This window comes from Amaranthus tricolor, chromosome 1 (assembly GCF_026212465.1).
Source record: "Amaranthus tricolor cultivar Red isolate AtriRed21 chromosome 1, ASM2621246v1, whole genome shotgun sequence".
NCBI lineage: Eukaryota > Viridiplantae > Streptophyta > Magnoliopsida > Caryophyllales > Amaranthaceae > Amaranthus > Amaranthus tricolor.
Genome location: NC_080047.1, coordinates 14,433,738 through 14,460,513, shown reverse-complemented (window position 1 = coordinate 14,460,513; position 26,776 = coordinate 14,433,738). Strand labels below are relative to the sequence as shown.

The 26,776-nt window shown below is 32.0% G+C and overlaps 1 protein-coding gene across 1 annotated transcript; it reads right to left on the bottom strand.

Moving 5' to 3' along the window:
* Positions 1–673: 673 nt before the first annotated feature.
* Positions 674–13,374, bottom strand: LOC130805139 (probable serine/threonine-protein kinase At1g54610). Its single transcript, XM_057669800.1, has 8 exons — positions 12,334–13,374; positions 10,632–10,916; positions 10,216–10,533; positions 9,528–9,755; positions 8,042–8,142; positions 2,716–2,800; positions 1,357–1,818; positions 674–1,085 (listed from the first exon to the last, which is right to left on the bottom strand). Exons 1-8 carry the CDS (start codon positions 12,727–12,729, stop codon positions 921–923), a joined length of 2,040 nt encoding a protein of 679 aa, XP_057525783.1. The 5' UTR covers positions 12,730–13,374; the 3' UTR covers positions 674–920.
* Positions 13,375–26,776: the final 13,402 nt, after the last annotated feature.

Here is a 26,776-nt window from a genome sequence, read left to right as displayed (position 1 = left end):
TATAATGGAAGATAAGCAATAGGGCAAACTAAAATAACAAACAAAGAAGAATCGAGATGGGGTTTAACTCACTTGTGATGGCTATTCTATGATGGAGTTTTTGATTTTCTTTGGCTTGATTGAAGAGAGGCAGAAAATAATATGGGGAGCGATCCATCCTGAATCGTGCTTGGGATCTAAATATGTAAACGACAAACAACATGACATTTAGTTTTTTGTAGTTTCTCTTTAGTAATATGTATGATTATAATTATAACAGGATTTGACTAAGTGGCCAAAAGTGTGTCATGTAGGCAATGTACAACCAATAAAAAACGTCCCAACTAAGAACAATTTATAATTTATATTTTATAATTGTCTATGTTTAAACATGAATTTCTCTACCTTTAAATAATTTTAGGGGGTGTTTGGCATAAGGAAATAGGTCTTATAAGATTTTAAGATGAGACTTTAAAGATAAAAAAGTTTCATCCCTTATTTGTTATATTAAAAACTTGAAAGAAAAAGATAAACTTGAAAGTCTCAACTAAAATACCCACCTTCCTCCAAGACATTTTTCTTGGAGACTTTCTCATTTTTTTAGACAAACAAAGACGAAGTCCTACTCCCTTCCTCAAATCCCACCTGCCAAATACATGGGGAAAAAAGCGTAGAGGGGGCAGAGAAAACTGGCTTGAAGGCTAGCAAATTATTTTATATATTGAAGCAATCATGACATTGCTATTAGACAATATCAACCCAAAATACATATACATACATTTTAATTGAAATTTGATAACCTCATTACCACCCAACAATATGCAAGAGCAAGAGCATGTGAGTAAATATTTACAAGGAAGCCTGAACGTAATTTCGATTTTGTTGCTGTATTTTTTCAGTTCCAAAACCCGAAAGGCAGTATCAATGAGGCCGATCCTCATTCACCAAGCCAGCACTTTGGTGTGCTTAACCTTATCATGACGAGCACGCCGAGCTGCCTCTTGGATTCGGAGATCATGTTCTTTCAGCGTCTGATCCATATCTTTAGACGGATGGCATAATGGACCAGATAAGTGAATCCTATTCCCATCTAGTGCAACACTATGCTGGAAAACAAGACAAAGAAGAAACATTATGCATCAGTAACCTTGTGTTCGCTTTTCCCGAAAACAAAGGCTTTAATTTCAAAGAACATTTTGAGGTCAGCACATCCACAGAAATAAAATAACAAGCATAACAAATCGACAATTTTTATGACACCCCGATAATTTATTACCGAGACACGGTCTGGGGGTCAGATGTACGCAAACGAATTATGCTCAAATGTAGATTATCAAATTAAAGTCACACCAAAGCTATACATGTTTTCAAACTCACCAATGCCGGTCTTCTTGCACGCGTTTCTTCCAGCTGACGAGAACCCATCATTCTTCCAGAGTACTGCCGCCAATTTTCATTTCCTACCCCCGTCATATCTTTGATCGGTCCTGAAAATCTTTCCGCTGCATCAAGTGCCCTTCTATTTTGAGCAAGGCCAAATTTTGGGCGGCTATCTTCAACAGTGGAAGTTCTACTTGGTACCAGACTAGATGCAGTTGTTATATAGGGTAACCTTGAAAATGAAGGATCATTCAATTTCCTTTCACCATTTGGCAATCCAACACGAGTTAATGGTCCTGAATACACGCCTCTCTGATGAAGGCAGTTAAAGATCTCTTTGCTCACTGCTTTGACTGCTACTGAATTCCCAGTAAGACCTTGTAGAGAATCAGAGGTAAACTCCTGATGACACCCAAACAACTCATTCTCAGGCCTTGATCTGGATTGACTCCTCTTTTTCTGCAATTGTGTAACGGTAAGTTAAAAACAAAAAATGTATGCACACAAGAGATCATAGAGATAATTGCCTTTTCCTTAATATTATACACGCAACATGATTAATTAACTATCAAGTAGCTTAGATTAAGTAATAAGCATCATGTAATCTCTTCACCCCTTTACGTTTTCCCCATATTAATTCCTAATGCAAGAGGTTTTCAGAAACTAAAGGGAAAACTCAAAGGGGTTGGGGAGCAATACTAATAAATGGAACCTTGGAATGTTAAAGGCAACATTATATTTCATCTATTAGCTAATATGATTGCTAAATCTAGTAGATTTACAATCGTCTAATCTGTAACAACATTTGATGATATATTTGTCTCATAATTCTTTCAAATTTCTACACCCTCTGATTAAGAGAAAATATTTCATTTTCTTTTTAGGTCAGTTCACCTTAATTGTCCTATTTCTATTTTAAGTAATTATTTTTGACACATGTGAACACTTTTTGTTATGGTTCCCTCCTTAATTTGTATATGTGGACACCTTTTTGTGGTGGTACTCTCCTTAATTTGTATATGTGGAAATCTTTTTATTGTGGTCCCCTCTTTATTTGTACATGTAGACACCTTTTTATTGTGGTCCTCTTACCTTAATATTTGCGCAAATCCCAAAAGGGTTATTTGCTCTGAATTGGAGGGAATATCATTTGGTAGAGAACCCATGAAAAAGAAGTTTGAGCCAAAGAAATCACATTCGTGTGCATGTGTTTGACCATGCTACCTCTTAATGTGATTGGAAGGGTTCATTCTAACAACTTAGAGTTGTTCAGATAGAAATTAACGCAACTATCTATGTATTTTAGCCTTATGCTAGCCACTGAAACTTCAGTGATGAAACAAATTCAGTATTAACCTTGGCCAATGCAGTAGCAACAGATTCTTGCAAGTCTTGCTTTCCATGGATAATCCTGTCACGCTTTCCTTCTAAAGCTTGATGCCTACAAGATCATGAAAGGGGACTGTATGAATTGAAGAATTACTCACAAAGGGGAAGAGGGAAATAAAAGCAACTACATTCTCTAGAAGGAATATTTAAGTTTTGATATATTTACAAGTTTGTTATGGTGAGTGGATGGATAGTTAGTTATTTTTGCAGGAAGATATTCTCATATCGATATCTTTTATATATAACGGGAGGGGAGGAAGCAAATCATGCTTGTATCGACAATTAGTGTGCTTAGATATTTGAAAGTATGAAGTATGCTCGAAATACTCTAAACGCAATACAAACCTATCTATTGTGTTACATTTGCAATCATGTGCAACATACCAACTACATAACCAAAGATTAATCCTGCAATCATGTGCAGCATACCAAAGTCCACACAGCTACACCTCATCATTACAAAAACATGAAAAACAGGACCAAAAACAAAATGACACCATACCAGTTGGGTGGGCGGAAGGGAATTACTGAACATTATTGGTTGTATATGGAAAATCAATTTATTAAACATCCATATTCTTAGTTATCATCAAAGTCTAAACCCTGATTGCTTTGCCATTCCTTGTGGGTCCCAATCTCAAATTAATGAGCATTGTGGTAGGTTAGTGACAAATCACCTTAACCATATTCATATCTATAACATTAGAAAAATTTAATTAACACGGGTGCATCACCCAATCAGCAACACGCTACCATTTGTTGTGATAAAGGCTTCTAAATTGTCGCTTTCACGCCACATTACCCAAATGTTAAGTCAAATAAGCAAAGGTGCATCACCTAAAGCAAAGTGATTGTAGTTTTAGGAATGCAACAATTTGCTAGGTCGTCAACAAAAAGTGGTACGGCACATCCCTAAAGTATGGAGTTAAAGGAGAGAGACTATTAGGTTTTTGAGATGAGAGATTATTAGAGATTAAGGAAAAGAGTTGGATCTAAGCTAATTACACCTTAGAAGATAGGAACTCTTTCAGGGTAAATTTAGAGTTGGTACATGGTATGGAATACATTATAGAAACGTTCTTTGCGAATAGAAGACAAATCAAGTTAGTTAAGAAGACAATACATTCAAAATGAGAAAAAAAAAAAAAGTGCAAATTGTGGAATTCAAGGTAATATAGGAGAAAAAAAAGGCTGTATTATCATACATACCGGCATCAAAAAGTTGGTAGTACAAGTGTGTAGTAAATGATAGAAGTATGAGGATAGAGCTTGTGTATGAAAGAGAAATTGTAATGTCATCAGTGAATACACGCCTTAAATACAAGCAGGAAAAGTACTTAGACGTAAATTTTGGGAAGAGTTAGATGGCGTGATGTAACATATCCATATTGTATTTTGATCAGAAGTTAAATGGTCATATTGGACATACATAAAGCACCAAGAGGGCAAAGAGGTTTTGAGTATGGAACAAGAAATGAAGGAGAATATTTTGGATTTTACACAAGCATATGATTTGTTAATACATACCACGTGTATAGAAAGTGTGAAACTCATTTCATGACTTGTAGAAGTTGAGTGAATGCAATCCGAATCAATTATTTCTTAGTTAAGAGAAATTATACCTAAACTCAAGTTCATAAGAGGTGAAAGTGCAATTACCCTACACAAACTCCGAATTATTGATGTACATATGCCATCAAACATGTGGGATGTGCAAGAATAAAAATCATAGACAAGGAAGATTCAAGTGGTGGAACTGAAAATACCAAAATTTTGGTTGATAGATTTTTTGAAGATGATTGGACAAGCAAAGAGGATAGGGATAAATTCGGACGAAGATGAAGGATTGTATCACTCATACAGGTAAGGATATTCTAGAAGGAAGGGGTGGCATAGTAGTGAAATGAACATAATGTGATGGGATGAGAATGAAAAGTTCTTAATAAATGAGAAGCAGGAATGTCATTTAACATTAGGCAAATGTGAGAATCAAGACAATATCGCTGACAATAAAGCTAACACCAAAACAAAACAAGCAATATGACGCAAAATCGAAAGCATACAAAAAGGTATAAAACAAGTAGGATTCGATAAGGGAATTAGATATCAAAAGAAGACACGAGGTCAAAAGGATTGTAGTAGGCTGAGCTGTGTTAAGGATAAACAAAAAAATATTCATGTCCGAGATGAAATGATTAGATGAAAGGAGTAATTCAACAAGTTGTTTAATGAAAATCAATGGAGGCGGTTTGAGAAACATTGACAGAATTATAAAAAAGAACATGAACGTAGAGGTGGAAGAAACTTTGAGAAGCAAAAATTTGGTATTCTGATTGAGGTATGAAAATGTTGACAAATGGAATTCAATTAGTTGACTAACCTCATTAACAAGATAAGGAGACAAATGGAATTCACTTAGTTGATTAACCAATTTGGTTTTGTGCAAAGATGATCTATGATAGAAGTTATAAATGTTATGTAAACAAATAAACTAGGTAAGGAAAAAGGTTGCACTCGATTTTAATTGATCACGACAAGGTGTATGACAAAGTACAAAGAAAGTAAGTTGGTGAGTTATGACACATAAAGGTATGCCATATAAATATATCATTATAGTCTGAGGTATGTATGAGGAGAATCAAACCAATGTTAAGACATGTGAGGAACGAGTGATGATCACAATCAGTCTACAATCAGGTTCTGCTTTGAGTCTTTTCCTGTTTGTGGCGGTGCTAAATATGATATTAAAGCCTAAGTAGAGAGCATTGATACATGTGGTTCGCTGGTATTAGGAAACTAGAGACGCATTCAATGCTAAACTAGAGATGTGGAGTTCAGCGTTAGAATCAAAAAATTTTAAACTAAGTCAAAGTAAGATGGAGCTTATGGAAGTCATTTTGGCACGAAAGATCGTAGTAGACATGTAATAAAGTAAGATATGAAATAAGTCCTTTCAAGTGAGTCTTTCAAGTAGCTTGACTCAAATCATATTAATCAAATGTAAAGCATAGGATTTACTGATGGTGACTTAATAAAAAGATATGCCTAAAATATTTTGTGATTGAGGTGTGGCCACTAAGGTTAATACAACGTGGGGTCAGAATGTTGGGCTTAGAGAAGCAAATATTATAGAAAGATGAGGGTAGGTGAATGAGTATCTTAAGATGCCTAAGCAAACATACTCTAGTGTATAGAGTTCGAGATGAAGACATAAGAAAGAGTCTTAGAGACGTATATATTGAAGACATAAGAAAGGATCACTGTAGAAAAAAAGAGTCATTTGCAAAGAATGGAATAAGTATGACTTAGAAAAATCGAAGGTTAAAACTTGAAGAAACTTAGAAGATGAGGTAAACCGACGATGAACAAGGGTGAAGAATGACAAAACATTGGATTTGCAAGAGAATATGACAATGGACAGAGATGAATGAAGGGGATTGAAATTATTATTTAGGGTTGTAGATTAGTATTAAATAGGGGCAAACAAAAGTATATTTGCTGCGACGGTTTCTCACGCTGAATTGTTTTGTTTTGGTTCACGTATCTGGACCCATATGTTGGAATTATAGTTTTGGCATTGTTCTGTTATGAGTAAATATGTGTGCTAACTAAAGCACTACACAATTCACAAACAAAAAAATAGCGAGTCAATAAATTGAATAATATCATTTTATAGGCAAGTAAATTAGTAGCTGCCAATAAATCATTTTATCTTTTCAATCAAAAGCCTCATACTTCCAAAAACGATTACACAAATTGGCCTCTAAAAAATAGATCTAAGGTTTCTTTGGCTTAGATGAATCGTACAAAGTATTATTCATCAACAAAGGGTCATTTGTGTCTCGTGCCACGAAAAGTGTGTGAATGAATGAATAATCACACGTCACACAACTACACAATGTCACAAATTTTTTTATGTTCTCCTTCAATCCTTTTGATTTTGCCCCATTTTATTTTTTTTGTTAGTCCCTTTGACTTCGCTCCATTACCCAAATTTAAAGTATTCCTCATTTTTTCCCTCTTCTAGGCTAGAGGACTTCAAATCAGCAAGAGAAAAGGAAAATAAAATCGCGGAGTTGGGGAAAAATCAACAGAACAGGAAAAGTAATTGATACACTAACCACTAGGCACTATTCCAAAAAAAATACTTTGTCATCTAGATCAAATACACTTTCCAACATACTTTGTAATTAGCAACGTATAGAATACAAACTAATAATATAATAACTTTGAAAGTATACACTAATTTGTTACCTAGGAGTTACGCGTGCTCCTATACCAAAATTCCTACCCTTAACTCAATGGTTACCAATTACCATATCATCATAATAACAATCATAATCATCATAATCATAAATACTAATAATCTTACTGGAAAATGACAATACTCATTCCAATTCAATTTAGTCGTCCCATTTCATTTTGCACACATGCCAATGCATTTTTCTTCAAGTCTTAAAATCTATAACTTATCGATTTTGATTTGAACAATAAATTAAGAGTTACTGCTGAATAATGCCAAAAAAAACAAATGAGACAATGAAATCGAATTGGAGAGAGTATATAACTTAAAGTTTATTAAGACTTACAAAATTGACAGAAATTGCAAAGGAATAAATCAAATCACTAATCTATATTTAGGTTATTTTGATTTTCCACCATAGTTTACCTTAGTATTAATGATCGAGCTAATTAAATTTACATAAATAAAAAAGTCCTATAAGTTTATTTTTTAAAGAATTAATTTATCAGTAGAACATTATATTAATAGTTGATAATAAGAGATCAACCACTAGGTACTTTAGCATTCACATTATGTAGGAGGATACTATTAATATAAACGACTTTAATGTGTATTTAAGTTTTATTATTATTTTTATATAAAAAAAGTATATATATAGCTAATAAAAAGAGTACATATATATATATATATATATATATATATATATATATATATATATATATATATATATATATATATATATATATATATATATATATATATATATATAAAGTATGCAGCCATTATGTTGTTACAAACAATTTATAACGATTATTACATGCTACTGGAAACGTTATAATTTTATAACGATAATTGGTAATTGCGTCTTTGTTTGATATCTATATTTATATGTAATTCCATACTAACATGCATGAGAATCTATTTTAGTTTTTTATAAAATAATTGATATTTACTAATTGCAATAGAAAATGTGATTCAAAGAAGGAAAAAGGAGTATAGACAAAGGACAAGATAATTCTATAACAAAGAGGTTTAAAAAATGTGAAGAACCTTCTGATTTCTTCCTCCCGTCGTCTTGCATCTATCTCTTTGCTAGGAGGATATTTAGGCAGAGTTGATGGATCGCAAGCAAGAGGCTTTGATGTAAAAAACTGGCAGTTCAAATAGAACAAATGAAATCCATTAGATGAACAATAATAAACCTTACCAACGGAAAAGGCAACCCTTCATATCCAAAAAGTATAAACAACCATAATCAAGCTGTAATAATCAATTTAATCACAAAAGAACAGCAAGTGAGTACGAAGCAAAACACTTTAAGATAAGTGATAAGCTTTTAGATCACGTCAAACTAAACTAAAAAGGCAAACAGGCAATTTGATATTGATGTACGTAGAACAACCAGTCAATACTCTAGAACGAAGCTTATTTAAAAGCAATCGCGAATGCGATTGAAATACCCACCACAGTTTGAAACTGATTTAAATTTAGAAATTTCGCTAACAAGGATACGATTGCATACATCCAACCTCTCGAACCTCGCCTAGGTGGGATCCAGTTAACGGAAATTGGAGTGTTGATGGAAGAATATGTATTAAATTAATTTAATGTTCCAATGTTGTACGATATTACTTCGTGTTATGGCTTCATTTTCAGATATACCTCGACATAACTCTCCCTAATGCACTATTTACATGTTATTTTGACCACAATAGACCTCGTTGGATCGTTTAGATCATGATCCTTCTTCTCTCCTCCAAAACCCAGCTGAGGAACTGGATTGGAAACAAGTCATACTCTTTGTAATCATCAAGATGAATAGCATCCACAGAGTCCAAGGAAATCCAAGAGCTTACCCCATTATCAGCTAAGGAACAACTCTAGCAAAAACTATGACACCAATGGTAAGGCCACGGAATTCTTCACAAACTCATCAGCACAAACTAGGATCGTTTTTAAAGGCCTCACCAGCCTTGGGCAAAAAACTTGATGGGAGTTAGTAGAAGGCTCCATCTGCCTTTTCTTCAGCCAGCTATCTTGCTAATATCAAATTCTTAAGTTTGTGTAGTAACAGATTTTAGCCTGAATTCTTCATGAACTCATCAGCACAACGAAACTAGGCTCGATTTAAAGCCTCGCCAGCCTTGGGCAAAGAGAACTTGAGCAACACCCAGCTCAAAGTCGTGTATATTATAGATTGGTTTAGTGCATGGAACACATTATTGACAGATTAGTGCTTAAACACGAGACAATGAATCTGACATGCTAAACCAATTAGTTACGAGCCTTGTTCTGGACTTTCATAAGTTGTTAATGGAAGTCAAGGATATACTGAAATTCCTTATTATCACATAGGATGATTGAGGGTAAACAAAAAAATGATTCATAGACAAAACTCACTACCCGAGAGGTCTCCAGTTACCATCATAATTGCAAGCGGGTACCTTGCACTAGTTTACCATCATAATTTTCAAAAGTTGCAAGAAAATAGGGAGATGTGAGTACTAAGTTTACACTGTAAAATATGTTCATATACCTCACTCTCAAGAGCAGAAGTGGCAGTCCCACGAGTAGTGGGATCGACAGAAAGTAAAGTCTCAGCAAGAGCCAATGCAGGAGCAGAAATATCTTGAAATCTCTCAGCAACACGTCTTCGATAAGGCCTTTGAGGTTTAAAAGCTGTTGAATGGGGTAAGTTTGAATTTTCCCAATATTCCTCAGGTGGAGAGCCACAAAGCTTAAATATCCTGTGCAATTGTTCAACCTAAACACATAGACAAATATATTTTAAGTCAACTTCAATTATAGAAATGAAGAAAAATGATTTATATTAAACGATCACAAGTTACAAGTCCATTTATTTCAACCTACTCAAAATCTAACACTTAGAAGATTCACGAAATACATGTTTTCGTAGTCTATGATATTTCGCCTAATGTGTGGAGCAGTCCAACCCAACGCAGATGCAGAGTACATGTAAGAAAAAACACTCTGGATGGGCAAGATTAGTACTATTACCACAATAACAAAAACCAAACAACAAACAGCATTCCCCTCATTTCATAGTCTACTAATACTTGTTTTAATACTTTCGTAAGAAACCTTAACTTAATGAAATAAGTGTTGTTTACATTCAAATACGGCCCAAAAAAAATATATCACCAGTCATTAATGAAAATATAGACATTTTGAACCAATCTTAATGAATTTCCCAAACATGTTACCTCTGTCCTTCCAGGCATGATGGGCTTGCCTGCGTACAATTCTCCAAGAATACAACCAGCACTCCATAAATCAACAGAAGCCCCGTAATGAGTAGCTCCAAGCAACAATTCAGGAGGTCGATACCATAATGTTACCACTCGACTTGTCAATGGCAGGCTCTTGTGAGGATTGAAGAAAGTTGCTAGGCCAAAGTCGGCAATTTTCAAGATGCCACGATTGTTAATCAGCAGATTCGAACCCTTTATGTCACGATGAAGTACACCATGTCTATGACAATGTTCAAGGCCAGAAAGAAGCTGTTGCATAAAACATTTTACCTGACAAAAAAATCTGTGACCTGAGAATTTGTACATTCAAGTATTCAATGCCTTGCAGACAGAACAGATGCTTAAAAAACTAGACACAACGTAGGTACCTGTGGTTCCGTGAACTTCAGGCCTGGTAATGATGCAATGCCGGTAAGATCATGTTCCATGTACTCAAATATAAGATATAGGCTGCTCGACGTGGTAGATGCGATTAGGCCGTCCAATTTAATTATATTAGGGTGATCAAGTCTACGTAGTATAAGAATTTCCCTTGACATGAACTTTACACTCTCATGATCGAGGTTATCAAACCGTACTTTTTTTAGAGCAACAAGCTTTCCATTAATGAGATCCCGAGCCTTGTAGACACTACTATAAGTCCCTTCTCCAATCTGGAAGAAAAATATACAATTACACCATAGTCAATTTTTTTGCACGGGTACACAGTTGTAACTTGTAATTAGAAAATATTGATTTTGACAAAGTACAACAGACAGCTAGTATTCTTGTTCAATAATTAGTAAAAAAAAAGAACATGACTGTATCTTAGTAGATCGAATCAAGTCAAAACAACAGAAAACTTTTCTAACCAGTAACCAAAGAACTCCATAGTCCTTACTACTACCATACACTCTGCGACTTGTAATGAAGAACCCATACAATGCCCTACATTAGTTATGCTTTAGGACCTAATGCAATATGCTACATTACAAGCATATCAAAGATTCAAAAGTTCAGACTCGATCATAGTTACATTACATGGAACGTGGAAGTAGTCACGTTCTGGATCCGGGAACGTCGAACCAAATCGCTCTAGGTGACATCCATGGTAAAAGACCTTTTTTAAAAGTGCTTCATTTACAAAATAAAGAAAAAAAAGATAGGAAAACAAGATGAAACCTAGAAAACTAAAAAATTCCACTTAAAAATAATTTTTTAAAGCAAAAAATCAATTTAGTTTGATTTTTTTTCAAATAAATTTTTTGTACATAATGTATCTCGTACCCAATAGTTCCCGAGTCAATCTAGGTTGCGTTACTTGTTTCCGTTCCCGTTCCCCATTCCAAATCGAATGTCGTTCCAGGTAACAAGGAACTCGATAATGAGGAGCAATTATATGGCTATTACAGTGGTGCTTCAAACTCAACAGCAACACATTTTTGGAAGCAACAAGAGAGTTATGTCTTAATGTTTGCAAGGACATACATGTAACAAGAATATTTGCAGTACTTCCTTTCATTCTGTAATTTTCTTCCTAATAAATTTTATAGTTGATTTTAAAAAAACATTTACATTAATCATTAAATTATAATTATAATAATTTATATCATATGAAATCTACTGCTAATCTAGTCCGCAACACATTCTTAATCATTGAAAACAAGATGGCCTAAAGTCTCTGCACATGATTTACATTGCACCAATACAAATGGTTTTATATTGATTAAACACCCTTAAAAAAATAATTAACATAGTTCTCACATGATCATACACAAAGTATTAGCAAACTAGCAAACATATAGAACTATAGAAGTATATCATAAAATTTTATTCATTTCATCACCTCAACGCCATTAAGTGGCTATCACCTGGGCAGGATACAAAACAGTATCCCCAAGATTATAACAAAATCAAGTAGTAAATGAGTGACCAGGGTTCAAAACCATGAAGCGCATATATTACATAAAAAAATTTAAAATTATTGACATCACTTCTGATTCTCCTGTATCCGCCATGCTGGGCGAGTATGAACCACAAGATTATAATAATAAACATGAATATATTTATGGATTCAAAGAAAATGCATACTTTCTCCAATCTCTCAAAAGTGTCCGCCCTGCGAGGAATCCAACCATCGATAGCTTCACCAGCAGCCATAGCAAGCCAACAAGGCCAGCCAGCAGCAATCTGCTCACCTTCCCTAGCTTTAGGAACCAATCTAATGTCTGACTTATGAACTAAAACACCCTCCTCAGGTTTCACTCTACTCTTCTCGAATCGATCCTCACATAATCTATTAGAACTACTGGTTTTCCTATCAATCAATAACCTTTTACTTACACTTCTACTCATTAACTGATTAGCAGTAGAGGGTTCTCTACGCGACGACGACGTCGTTGGAGACAGTTTCTTACTAGGAACTCCAATTCTAGAGGTCCCAACACCATCTTCAAATGCCTTAGGTTTACTACTTCCACAACCCATGCTCAATTACCACTATTGAAATAATCCCTAATCTAAACTTCTATTGTAAATCATCATTCATCAATCAACACCAATAAAACCAGCTATTGGCATCTCCAATCAACAAACTGCTCAAATTACTATACAATTCCCAAACAAAAACCCCTTTTAAAAGGAATGAATACACACAGTTTTGCAAGTATCAAACATGCATCAATCAACCAATCATTAAGCAACAAAACTACAAAACAATAATAAAATTTGAGGAAAAGAATCAATAAAATGAAAAGAAAAAAAAAAAAGAGGAAACCCAGAAACTATAAAAATGAGTAAATATATATAAGAGATAAAACCATGAACTGGGTCAAAAAAATTATAAGACCCACAAAATAGGGTTTCAAAAGAAATTGAGAAGCGTTGATTGTTTACTAATTCAACGATATGAATATTAAAATCAAAATTAAAAATTGAATTCAAAGATTGAATAATTTGAATAAGACAATACTATAAAAGTGGATGATATCATACGGTATCGTGGTTGATAGGTTCTAGTCAAGGCCAAGGGAAGAACTATCAAGTACGAAGGGAAAGAAGAAGAATAGAGGTAGTACTAGCCAACAGTTTCTTGTTTTCATTTTTTTTTTTTTGACCCAGAAAATTTCTACCATCTTGTACTATAAAAGTGGATGATATCATACGTTATGGTGGCTGTAAATTTGTAAATGCCCTTTTTTCTCTCCTATACAACTGGAAAACCGTTATCTGTTTGTTTAATGTATCCATCAATTGAGGTGAGTTAACTCGGATTTAATCCGAATTTTTGATTTTTTCACGTGGTAGATAATTTTTTTTAATTTATGTGGTAATTTGTTTTTAATTTTATGTTGTTTTTACCCAATGTTAAACATTTTTTAAAAAGAAAAAACAAACATTGTGATTATTCTAATTAAGTAATATTTCCTCCATTCCACTTAAAATGTCCCATTTACTTTTTCATGCTATTTAATGCACCTACTTAATGCTTAATATTTCATACTATACATAACGAAATATTATAAAAAGTGTATTAATAATCTTTGCATTGAGATTAATAAAAAAAAAGATCTCACTTGACTATGTTTAAAATTATAGATTAAGGATAAAATACAATTAAGAGTAATAAGTGAATAATGTCAAGTAGTAAATGGGACATTTTCAGTGGAATAGAGGGAGTAATTAAACATTTTTCTACCATATGAAAAAGTTAAAAGTTCAAAGTCAACACACGAATTTAATAAACTTTTGTAAGAAAATCAAAAACTCAAGATCAGCACATAAAATTTCTCTTAAAAATATATGTATAAATAATTTAACGAAATTATATAAGTACATCAAACGTTAAATAAAGAATTAGAAGTGATAAATTTCAGTAAAACCTGGAAGCAGTAGCAGTTACACACAATTAGAGACAATTAAATAACAATTAGTCTCTTGAGAGACCGTCTTTTTGAGAGATGTATCTCAAATCCCAGCCTATTAAAATTAATGTCTACTTACCGTATTCTTAATGTCTACTTACATTATTCTTAATGCTTGCTTACCGTATCCTTAATGCATAATTTCAATATTTAAATGTTTACTTACATCATTCTTAATGTCTAATTATAATATTTAAAAAAATATATAATAGACCGGCCCGATTAGAATTTGATCTCTTAAAAAGACCCTCTCTTGTAAGAATTTGTGATTAAAACAAGCATACCCTTAAGTGTCTTCCTTTTTTTAATTTTTTTTTTGTGTACATTCTACTTGCATGTGGCATAATTGCACTAATTATGTGTCTGCACCAAATGCTCAAACGCATTGTATTTGATTTATTATTATTATTATTATTATTATTATTATTATTATTATTATTATTATTATTTAGGAAAAGGAAAGTTTTAATGAAAAATATGTAACTAACATGACAAAAAAGTTTAGGCCGTTACTAATACATGTAATGACGTTTAGATTGAAACAGGTTACGGCTTATTTAATATTTTTAAGAAGAAAATTGCATAAAAATAGTTCTCGATGCTTATAAATTATGAAACTTGATCCCCAAGGGTATTCATATATTTCAAACGCAATGGCAAAATCCTTTTTCTAAAAGAGTTTTGAGAGTTTTTTTTGGACAATTAAAGGTCTAAAATCTTTGAAGATTATACAAAGAAAACTTGTGCATGAATTAAGTACTCCAATGTCATTAGTTGAATTACACGACTCTTTTGAATAAAACACTAAAGATATAGATGTTGCTATGTAAGTTCCTAAGGGGGCGTGACGGGTCATATCATATCATACAATTATACAATTATACAATAGTATAAACGTGTTGTAAAAATTTTAAGTGTTATTTTCTAAAGAGGCATGATAAATGAAAAAATATCATTGAATGTGAAACAATTACATGTCATATTGATTAATTTTTATTTAGTAAATGTATATTATACAATGTTATAAAAGTGTTGAAAAATTTCAAGTGTCATCTTTTAAAGAGGCATGACAAATGAAAAAATATCATTGAGTGTGAAATGATTACATGTCATATTGATTAGTTTTTTATTTAGCAATAGTATGACTAAAAATGGTAAATGAATAAATTAAAACATATAACAATAATCATACAATACTATAAAAATGTTGTAAAATTTCAAGTGTCATCTTTTAAAAAGACACGACAAATAAAAAAATATCATTGAGAGAGAAATGCTTACATGTCATATTGATTATTTTTTATTTAGTAATAGTATGACTAAAAATGGTAAATTAGTAAATTAAAATGTATAACAATAATTAATGAAATAAATATAGTAAAAATTTTGAATTAATGCATGTTTTGTCTATGATGAAATAAATATAGTAATTTTGAATTAATTGATTAGGTAAAGGTTTTGTATAATTTACTATAGTAATTCTATTTAGTTAACTAAGATTTTGATATGTTCAATTGAATGAAAAAAGTTATGTATTTGCTAAATAATTTTTTAAAAAGGTCAGTAATTATGTTTTGATTTAAAAAAGTCATGTATTTGGTAAATTTAATAACTGCACAGATTTCTATACTAGTTAATTGTAATACTATTGTAAATAATTGATTAAAATACTAATTGTGACGTGTTTGTATATATAGACTGAATTTTTGAGATTGGCTTTTGTTTAACGATTCTTGCGCGACGTATAGATAGTAATTATTACTAATAATTAGTAACCATCCTACTAATTAGGATCATGTTTTAACTTATTCCTCAAGAACAAAAACAAGATTAAGAACGGGTCATCTTATTAAAAAACTTGTTGCCCAAGTATAATATTTTAAATGTTTAAAAACTATAAATTAAATGTATGAAATATTTTTTGATGATATATATATATATATATATATATATATATATATATATATATATATATATATATATATATATATATATAAGGGTTAAGCTTGTTATTTGGAATACTTACTCAATAAAATTATAAAATAGTAATTTTGAGAATGGGATACAAATTATTTACAAGTTTTCTAGTGATTAGCGCTCCCGTTGTCATGTAATTCTACTTACACATTCTAATTTCAAAGTTTTAATTAGTCTGTATAATCATAATGATTTGATTATTTATTTGTTTGTATTTATTAATAGGATTTTGAAGGATCTTCATCCACCGGAGCGTCTACTCATAAAAAACTTATTGGCGTTGGGCGCACCAGATACAGAAGCAAGAAATACACAAAACACACAAATGAAGTAGAAAAAGAAGCAAAATTGTTATCTTTTGTTAGAAAAACTGGCTTGAATATGGTTTTATTTTTAGTTTTACATCTTTTAGATTAAGAATTTTGTTTGGAAGAAACTCAGTTTTGAGTTGGCAATTAATTTTGAACTTTTGCTTGATTAGTGTACTTAATTAAGCCTTAATTGCAATGTCTTGAGTCTCAATTAATTCCAAATTTCAGGAGTGAACCAAACGATACAATATCTATAATTTCAAGAGTGATTCAATCAATTCCAACTTGACAGAACATGTTAAGGATTGGAATTAGGGATGGACATGGGTCTTGAATTTTAAGGGGTTAGACTTGACTCGACCCTAATTTTAAGGGTTTGGATCCATTTAATTTTGGACATTATGAATTCGGGTTGGATCTAGATCCATGATCTTATACTTTGGGTCCGGGTCCACACCTTTGAGACCCAATTCCGATCAATGGACCTATTTACATCTTTTTTAAATTATATATTAATTATCATGTATATTTAATTGTTTGATTTGGAATTTCCTTATTTTTCTGAACATTAAGTGATTTTAAACTTTATTGGTTCATGTAATTTGAAATGTGTTTGTTGTATCCATACTTTTAAAATTATAAGACTTGACAAATATTTTGGTATGAGAACTTGTATGTAGAAAAGCTTTATATATTTATTCGCTTAATTAGTATAAAGTATTAAGATCCTTATTAGTTGAAAATGTTTAACTAATTTTATACGAGTGGTCGAAAATTGTATAATATATAATATTTTTTAAAAAAAATTCAGGAAAAAAATAAATTTGTTTTGGACCCAGATGTAGACCCTAGACATGCCAAACCCTAAGGGTTTGGATTCGGGTCCAAAATTTTCAAACCCTATGGTAGAGATGTACATGATCCGGTTTGGTGTGGTCTGACATTAAAATCAAACCAAACTAAAATTTTCGGTCTGGAAAATTTCCAGATCGGACCGGACCAAAACGTTCTACAACAGTCTGGTCTGGTCTACGATTTTTTTATTTATATATATATTTTTTCCAAATTAATACTATATATTTTATGAAAATATTTCGCTTCTACAAACACCAAATATTATAATTTGGAATTAGTTGATTGCATCAATATCATTCAAGTATATATTACTGTATAAAAATAATTACATCTCGAAATATTTAGATAGTAACCTATTTAAAAAGTTTATGGCTTTTGGTCATAGTACGGTTTGGTCTGGTCTGAAAAATAAAAAATCCGGACCATACCATGAACCATAATTTTTTTTGAATAAAAACCAGACCAGACTGTTAAGACAACAGACCAGGCCAAATACTAAAATTGCGGTTTGGTCCATTTTGGTTTACGGTTTAGACCAAACTTTGTCCAGCCTTACCTAGGGATCTGGATCCTGGTCTAGGTCCAATAAAAAATTAGGGTCTGGATGTAGGTCTAGCTGGACCCGACCCAGATCCGACCCATGCTCATCTGTAATGGCATCGAAAATCACAACCCTAATTGATCTGCAACAGATTAAAGTGAAAGAAACAAGTATCTCATTAACAGTATTGATTAAAACAAATCTTACACATACTATTTTTGGTCTCTAATTAAACAACTATGTCATAAATTATTTTAATTCACATTTTTTTACATAAATGAATATTAAATTGAATTAATTTTCATTAAAATGAATTTGTATGAAAGATTCAAATGCTTACATTAGTTAATTGTGTTTAGTTAATAACTATTTATAATTATCATATTATTTAATACTAGTATAAAACCCGTGCAATGCACAAATTTATTAGTATTAAGATAAAAGAGTATTATGATTTTTGAACAAAAATATAATCATATATTATTATCAAGTTGAAGTTTTCACATTAAAATTATAATCAATATAATTATACAACAATGCAGTTTGATGATAGATATATTTTTTTTCACTCCCCTCTAAAGTATACTATTTCACACCTTTGAATTGAGTATTTTTTAAAAATGTCGATATATAATAATAAATAAAGAGAGAAAATAATTAGTGTTGAAGAAATTAAAAAGACTTAACATGTATGGCTGAGATAAAAATATAGTAGCGGGTCATTGTCTAAAAATAGAAATAATCTAGAAATAATAGCTCACAATTTTCTCTAGGTAGTTCAATAGATGTAGCATTTAACCAATTTAGTTATTCCATGTGGCAAATCTGTGTGAAGATACCTCATAAAATTTGATTATTCTGTGCGGCAAATCTTTATGAGTATGTCACATGGGATTTTCCAATTCTTTTAGTTAATAGTATGATGTATGATATAATGTCATACTCCCTCCGTTCTTTTAAGTCCTTCCACTTTGGGTTTTTCACACATATTAAGAAAGATAAAATCTTTGGTTGTAGTGGGTATTATTTTAATTAAATAGTAGTGTGAAGTAATGATTGTATTGAAAGTATAAGAGAGAAAATGATTATAAGTAAAAGTAAAACCAAAAAAAATTGATTTTATTAAATTAGTTAAAAATGAAAGAGAATCTTATAATGGAGGTAAATTAACCAACTTTTCAAATTGGGAAAGTTTAGAGCTCTACAAGCAAAAAAAGGAGGGAACTTAATCCCTCCGTACAAAACCAAGAAAATCAGAAATTACATATAAAAATTAGCATTGGCCAAATTAAAAACTACATGTACTCTAATCAGAAATTACATCAAACAATCTGGAAAAATGACCTTACAAATTCCAGTTTAGCCTATAAAGGCTGCTGTTCACTAATTATCTTCAATTATCTTCATCAAAATAACCCAGCAAAACTAAATTTCCGTTTGTTCACCTCCAAATAGTACCTCAAAACATATTTAAGAACCTTCAAAAATCAGTAGGTTTAAAAATCAAAAACAGATCAATAAAACAGCCCACAAAGCCATCACTTATCTTCATCAAAATAACCCAGCAAAACTAAATTTCAGTTTGTTCACCTCCAAACAGTACCTCAAAACATATTTAAGAAGCTTCAAAGATCAGTAGCTTCAAAAATCAGAAACAGATCAGTAAAACAGCCCACAAAGCCATCACTTATCTTCATCAAAATAACCCAGCAAAACAGATTGTGAAAAAGATCATCGCATCATTAGCCTTCAGGAAGTGAAGATGAGCAACAGGGGGCTTGGTACTTCGGATCGAATTCATACGTTCCAGAGTCTAAATCTGAATCAAAAGAAAAGCCACAGAATATGGAAGAAATAGAACCACAGCAACAAAATCAGCATAAGCCAAGACTTACGAATGAGTTAAGGCAACTTATTTTCCAAGAGATGTTGTCACTAATAGTTAGTGACTCACTTCCTCATGGTACATTCAAACGCATAGCTCAAAAATACGGCTACATACATAGAACCATCCGAGATTTATGAAAACGAGTAATACAAACCAAGGAAGCAAACAAACCATACATTGTGGAATCCAAGTACAAAAATTGTGGAAGAAAAAGAGTGGTCGTACTACCAAACTTACTTAAGTCTAGACCCATTGGCGAACGCACTTGCATTAGAGATGTTGCAACATGTTTAGATTTGGCACCGTCAACGGTGTGGAGGTTGATAAAAAGAGGCGAGATATAGGCTCATTCAAATCCACTACACCCGACTTTAACAGATGCCAACAAAATAAGGAGGGTGGAGTGGATTTTAAGCCTTATCCAAGAAGACACCATTCAAAGACACCCGATTTACAAAGTAATGTACAATTATATTCACATTGACAAGAAGTGGTTTTATATAACCAAGAAAACGCAAAGGGTTAATTTAGCACATAAAGAAAAGGTCCCATATAGGGCAGCAAAGTCATCAAAGTTCATACCTAAGGCCATGTTCTTAGGGGCCGTTGCTAGGCCTAAATGGAATCTTTTGGGCCAATGTACGTTTGATGGGAAAATTGAAATTTTCCCTTTTATCAATAGGAAAGAATCGACCAAGGGGTTCAATAGAAATTAAACCAACCGAATCAGTTAATCAAGAAGTTTATAGGAGTATGCTCATACAATAATTGATTCCGGCTATACTAAGAAAATGGCCAAGTGAAGGACCTTCCATTATTTTTATTCAACAAGATAATGCAAGGGTTCATATCACAAACGATGATCCAATATAGCAACAACACAATAGGCAAGGGGGTTTAACTTTCATTCTTACTCAACAACCTCCAAATAGTCCGGATTGTAATATTCTAGACTTGGGTTTCTTTAGGAGCATACAATCATTTATGCATAAAAAGATGCTCAAAAAACATTACAGAATTAATCACAGCAGTTGAGGATGCATTCGGAGAGTTACATCCAAAGACCTTAACTAATGTGTGGATCTCATTACAACACCATTTAAATGAGATTCTAAAAGTTAAGGGTTCTAATGATTACATACAACCACACTTTGGAAAGAAGGTTGAAGAAGACAATGGCAGGTTAAGGATTCAAGTGAGAATCCCAACACAGTTGGTTAGAGAGGCTGTAGCTTTTCTTAACCCAAACAAGGATCAGCAACAAACACAAGCATTAACAGAAAATGAGGATGCTTCACAAACAATAGAGATCATTCAAGAAGCTTATGATCAGGCAATTGAAGAAACTCAAGGATGACAAACATCAAAGCCCCTCAGTTTATTTTGTTCAAATTATCATTAAAATTGTAACTTTAAAAACTTAGGAGCAACAATTTATCAATCACAACCCATATTAATGATTAGTGTGCATGTTTTTGATTAGTCACTTTATTATTTTACATAATTTCAGAAAAAAAGCCCCCTGATTCTTCATAGAGGTTATGACACCTCTCAGATTATAATTGTTCATCAACAAATGAACTAATAACTGAACATAGCAACATCATACCAACAATAAGAACAAAAAAAACCCCAGAATATTAACGTAAACATAATAAGAGAAAATCAACACAAGAACACAATATCAAAAAAATTTCATCAAACATAAATTAAAGAACATCATAATCCAGCAGCAAACAACAACACATAAAACCAGCTCCAATATGTCAAATTTAATTACAAAAAAAAAGAAACGAAAAATTAGAACAACCTTACAATCATCAGACACGTTTTTTGGGGTTCAATTTTTCCCTAGAAGCAATAACATCTTCAGGAGTGTCAGGGACAACCAAATTGATTTGATCTTCTTTCACATTAGTTGGAGTTAATGGATTTCATTCGGATGGGGAGTCAAACATCCATTCAACAATTATTAATGTTGGTTCCTTTTCAACAGAAGGAGAAGTTGGTCGAGATTCATGATACACAGATGTGGCATCATCTTCAAGAGACTTTTCATATGCCTTAAGCTCTTTTTTTGTCCACTTTAAAATTTCATTTGAGTAAGAATGGGAACGACCATGGAGGGAACAAGAACACAACTCACCATAATCGCATAGACCATCATAAAGATATGAAGGAATTGTAGAGTCACTCTTAGATTCGTTGTTTTCCATTACAAAGACTTAAAGGTTCAAGAAGAAGATAATGACGGATTCCAGAACAAGGGGCATGCAATTTCAAAACTTTTCCAAAACAAACAAAACGAACCTCAAAATGATGAGAATAAACCGATCTACATTTTGCAGTTAAAATGCACCAAAAATGAAGAACAAACAGGGGGAAAAGGCCACTTGAAACCATGAAAATGGTTTTCATGAAGAGAGAGAAATGACCGTTCAAAAGGAGGAGGAAGCGTAGGAAATCAGTAGGTGTAATAATGAAAACCCCAACGGCCAAGAAAAATAAATGAGTCCGGATGATTATTTCGGGTACAAAAAAAGAAAAGGGTGGTTTTAAGAGGTAAAAGTGGGATAAAAACTTTCTAAAAATAGAAAATATTCGAAAGTGGAAGAACTTATAAAACTACCCGTTATAGTAAGGTGGAAGGACTTAAAAGAACAGAGGGAGTACCATAGAATAAAATCAACTTTACCTTATTCAGCTAAATAAATATAGCAATTAATTAATTTGATTATTCCATGTGGCAAATCTTTGTGAGGATGCCACATGAGAGTTTCCAGTTCTTTAGTTAATTATATGATTTTCACTTTAATAAGTTATTTGTAGATTACGTGTGTTCTCAAACAAAAATTAGGGATTGAAAACTAAAGTTTTGCGTATGGATTAAATATATAAACTCATATCGTTGGAAAAACTTCTAATATAAGCATTTTAAAAGAAAGGATTTAGACATGGAGCATTATATTGCTTAAATATGTTGGTTTGATAATATAACTGTATGTTCGTAAATGACTATACGGTACAGGTGATTACATGTTGAAAAATGATAAATGACATCTTTCAAGAGTCTTGAAAAATGAATTTATTTTAGTAGATAATAGTTGATTACATGAAAATATTTATCTAATTTAAAATCTAATATTTTTTTTATTTAAAATTAGTGCTAAATTAGGTAAAGTATTTATATGTTTTACTATAGTAGTTCTATTTAGTTAACATATAATTTAATATATTCAATTGAATATTGTATTCGGTAAATAATCTAAAAAAAAGTCAGTTATTATGTTTTGATTTTAAAAAGTCATGTATTTGATAAATTTAATAACGATATTATATACTTGCACTATTATTTGAAACTACTTTTATATATATTCTGTACTAACAAATTTGTGCATTGCATGAGTTTCTATACTAGTTATAATTTATTTCGCATGTGTAGGGTTTTAACTAACTACCATGGGTATGAATACTTAGTTAGGACGAAAAGAATAGGGCGGACTCTTGATAGCATAGAAGCTTTGAAGAACAAGAAAAGAGAAAACGCAGCATGACTCGGTCGAGTCTAGGTTCCAGAAATCAGTTTCGCGAAATTCATTTCTTCATCTTCTCCGACTCCAACACCAACTTAAAACTCTCTAGACTTCTTCAGCCCTTCAAAGCCAAGATATTTTAGGGAGATATTTCTATTAATTTATGTCAACATACATTAATGACTCAATTCACACAATCCTTGCATTGAGAACACTCTCTCAAGGTAAAAATTGAACCTTCAATGTCAATCTTACACAAACATGCAAATACAAGAGGAGAACTCTTATGGTTGAAACCAAGTTGCCTCCCTTGTATTTGCCTCTCCAATAATCCTAATGATGCTCTAAGACCCTGTTTTATAGCCCCACAACATATGTGGAAGCCTTAAGACAAAACCCCAAAAGCCCACTAAAAGCCGTTAACAAAATAGAAAGCTTCTGTTTTTGTGGGCCGCTTCTCGCTCGGTCAAGTGAACCCTCAGCACATTCTGTTACTCGAGTTGCTGCCTTGGACGAGCACTGGCCTCCTTGGTCGTTGCCTTGTTCAAGGCACAACTTAAACCCCTCCTTTTGCACTCCCTTGCCTTCATCAAGCCACTTTGATTTCTTCATTAAGTGATCCAAACCTTATTCTCTATACTCCATGTCCCTCACATCTTCACTCTCAAATGTGCTAGATAGTGCATGAATTATGAGGTGCTCAAACTTTTCACCAATGGCTTTGAGATTTGGGACTTGGCACAGCATAATAAATGTTGACTGCTTTGTATAAGTGCACAAGCCCTTTCTATTTTAGGCTATGATCTCAAATTCTTTCATTTTTCTATAAACTTATTTTAGGTTTCATGAGAAGAAGAATCTATGTGGATGACCATTAAAACTGATATATTTATTCATATAGTCGATTTTAATCTTTTGGAATTAAAATTCTTACATTGTTGTTATTGTTGATATTTTCCATATATTTTTCATACACTTTTTTTTTAATAATCTTATTCTCCATGAAGCATAAAATCTGCAAGATACCTTTATCAGAGGAATTATCCATGACGTATTGAGTTTCAACTTAAAAACTTGACCAAGTACTACTAAATCACCTATTTGAGAAATTCTAAAATGAAGGTATAAAGAAGATTGAAGAGAAGAATAATCCATTTGGCCTGTTGCTTTAAATTATACACAAAGGGGGAGAGAAAACCTATTTAGCCAGTTGTTTTACCGGGAGGCTAGAAATTAGGAAAATAAGTGTATATTTGCTTCCGTTGCATGTGAGTATGTGATTGGTGACCGTGAGAAAATGCGTGGGGACGTTGGGGGTCCAAATTTAGGGAATTGATCGGGTTTGGTTTAAATACTCTATCAAATAGTTATCTCATCAAGTTCGTTTAGCAAATGGTTGTTTTTGAAAGTGTTGATCGTCTCTTATATCTTTAAAGTTAGCTGAAAGTGTTGACTTAAGAGACCTTTGTTTGGTTGTTTACTAGTATTTATTACAACAAAGGCTATTATTAAACTTCGTCACCCTTTTCATTTTATCGCCACCCCTTATATATTGAATTTCCAATATTGCCCCTACTTAATTTACAAACTCAAAAACTCTAAAAACTCTCTAAATTAAAGGAAGTTAAAATTTCAAATCGATTCACAATGGCGAACCTTAACGAACATGATTACGATTCGGTAAGTAATTAAATCGATTCGAATTTTTTGAAAAAAAAATGACGAACAACAGTCGCACGCAACTGAGCCGCGAATAGGTCGCACAAAACATGCGACTTGTCCGCGGTTTGATTGCGTGCGACTGATCCTTTTTTTTATTTCTCTTTTTTATTTAAATTATTTTTTATTTTATTTATTATTTAATATATGTTGTGGTAAATTATTTTATTTTATAATTTATATTATTATTATTATTTAAATTATTTAAATAAGTTTTTATTTTTTATTTAAATTATTCTAGTAACTTATAATTTATGTTGTAGTAATTTATTAAATTTACAATTTATGTTGTAGTAATTTATTTAAATTATTTTTTATTTTATTATTATTTAAATTATTTTATTTTATATACATTTTAATTTAGTTGAAATTTTAAGTACTAAAGTAAATTATTTTTTATTTAATATTGAATATTTTTATTATTAATATTTGTTTATATAATATTTTATTAACCTAATCTATGTTTTATTTTATATTTTAAATTATATTTATTAATGATTGGAAAATTATTTTACATTTGCAGGACTTTGAAAACTTAGGGGACAATTTAGATTACTCTGGTAGATTTGTTACAGATAGGTAATTTGATTCTGTAGATGAAGTACATGCTTGGGCCGATGAGATAGCAATATGAATTGGTTTTCAATTTACACGTGCTTCATATAAACAAAAAGAAGGACGTTCTAAAGTTAGTTTGTATTTAAGATATCATCGCTATGGTAATATTATGGGTGATTTGCATAACCAAGATAATACTGCCCGAACTGGTTCTAAAAGTAGAACATGTGGGTGTAAATTTATGATTGTAGGAAGTAGTCGTAAACCAAGAGAAAGACCTTAAACGGTGAGGGTGTGTCCTGGTGAAAAAGGAAGACATACACTTTGTAACACCCTCAAAATAGGTCGAACTTTTAAAAAACACCTTTAATAAAAACACATGAACCAAAACCTACTCATGGGAGTGTTACCGCCACATCTATTTCTAATAAAATAAATGTAAGGCTTAACGACTAAGAAATAACTTAATAATTTTAAATGCAACAAAGGGTCTTACAACATAAGAGAAGACTGAAACGCAATCTATATCTATATAAAATTTAAACAACAAAAAAAAAATTTAACTGAAATACGACTCTAATAAAAGCTATATTTCTAGGTGATCCTCACTCCACGATTCCCACGCAATCAATAACCTGCAACATAAGAATGCAAGAAAAACAAGGGAAAACTCCCAAAATCAGGAAATTGAGTAATTCTAACTCCATCCCGTAAAACGATTAAGTTTGAAAATGATTTTAGAAAATAAAACATAATTTGAGTTGAAAATAATTTTAAAAAAAATATACATATAGCTGAGTTTAAAAGAAAAACAATTTAAGAAAACAATATATATAATATCACATAAACCAATTTATTAATTTGATATTTAATAATGACAAACACATAATGATTTTTTTTTTATTTGAGGGAACGAGAACGCCAGTAGGCCGAGGCTTTACCCCTATACCTACTTCATCAAGAGGTCGTCACCCCAAATAATTCAAGGCCAGCAGAGTAGTCTCAGGGAACCCTAGTGTGCACACCCCTTCTACTTGGATCACAACAAATAGAAGGAAGACCAAACATTGTATCAAGTATCAGAAATAATAATAATACCTATCGGCAGCTATACTAACCAAACAGGACAACCTGTTCATTACCCTTATACTTGGATCACAACAAATATAAGAGCTTCATTTCCCTCGTGTTACACTTTACGTGATTTAATATATTTTAATAATTAGTCG

Bases quoted from the DNA above. Each gene is read 5' to 3' on its own strand.
- LOC130805139 (XM_057669800.1), bottom strand. From the start codon at position 12,729: ATGGGTTGTGGAAGTAGTAAACCTAAGGCATTTGAAGATGGTGTTGGG. The intron at 10,917-12,333 runs GTATGCATTTTC...TTTTTCTTCCAG, and splicing joins CTTTTGAGAGATTGGAGAAA to ATTGGAGAAGGGACTTATAG. The intron at 9,756-10,215 runs GTAACATGTTTG...CTATGTGTTTAG, and splicing joins TCATGCCTGGAAGGACAGAG to GTTGAACAATTGCACAGGAT.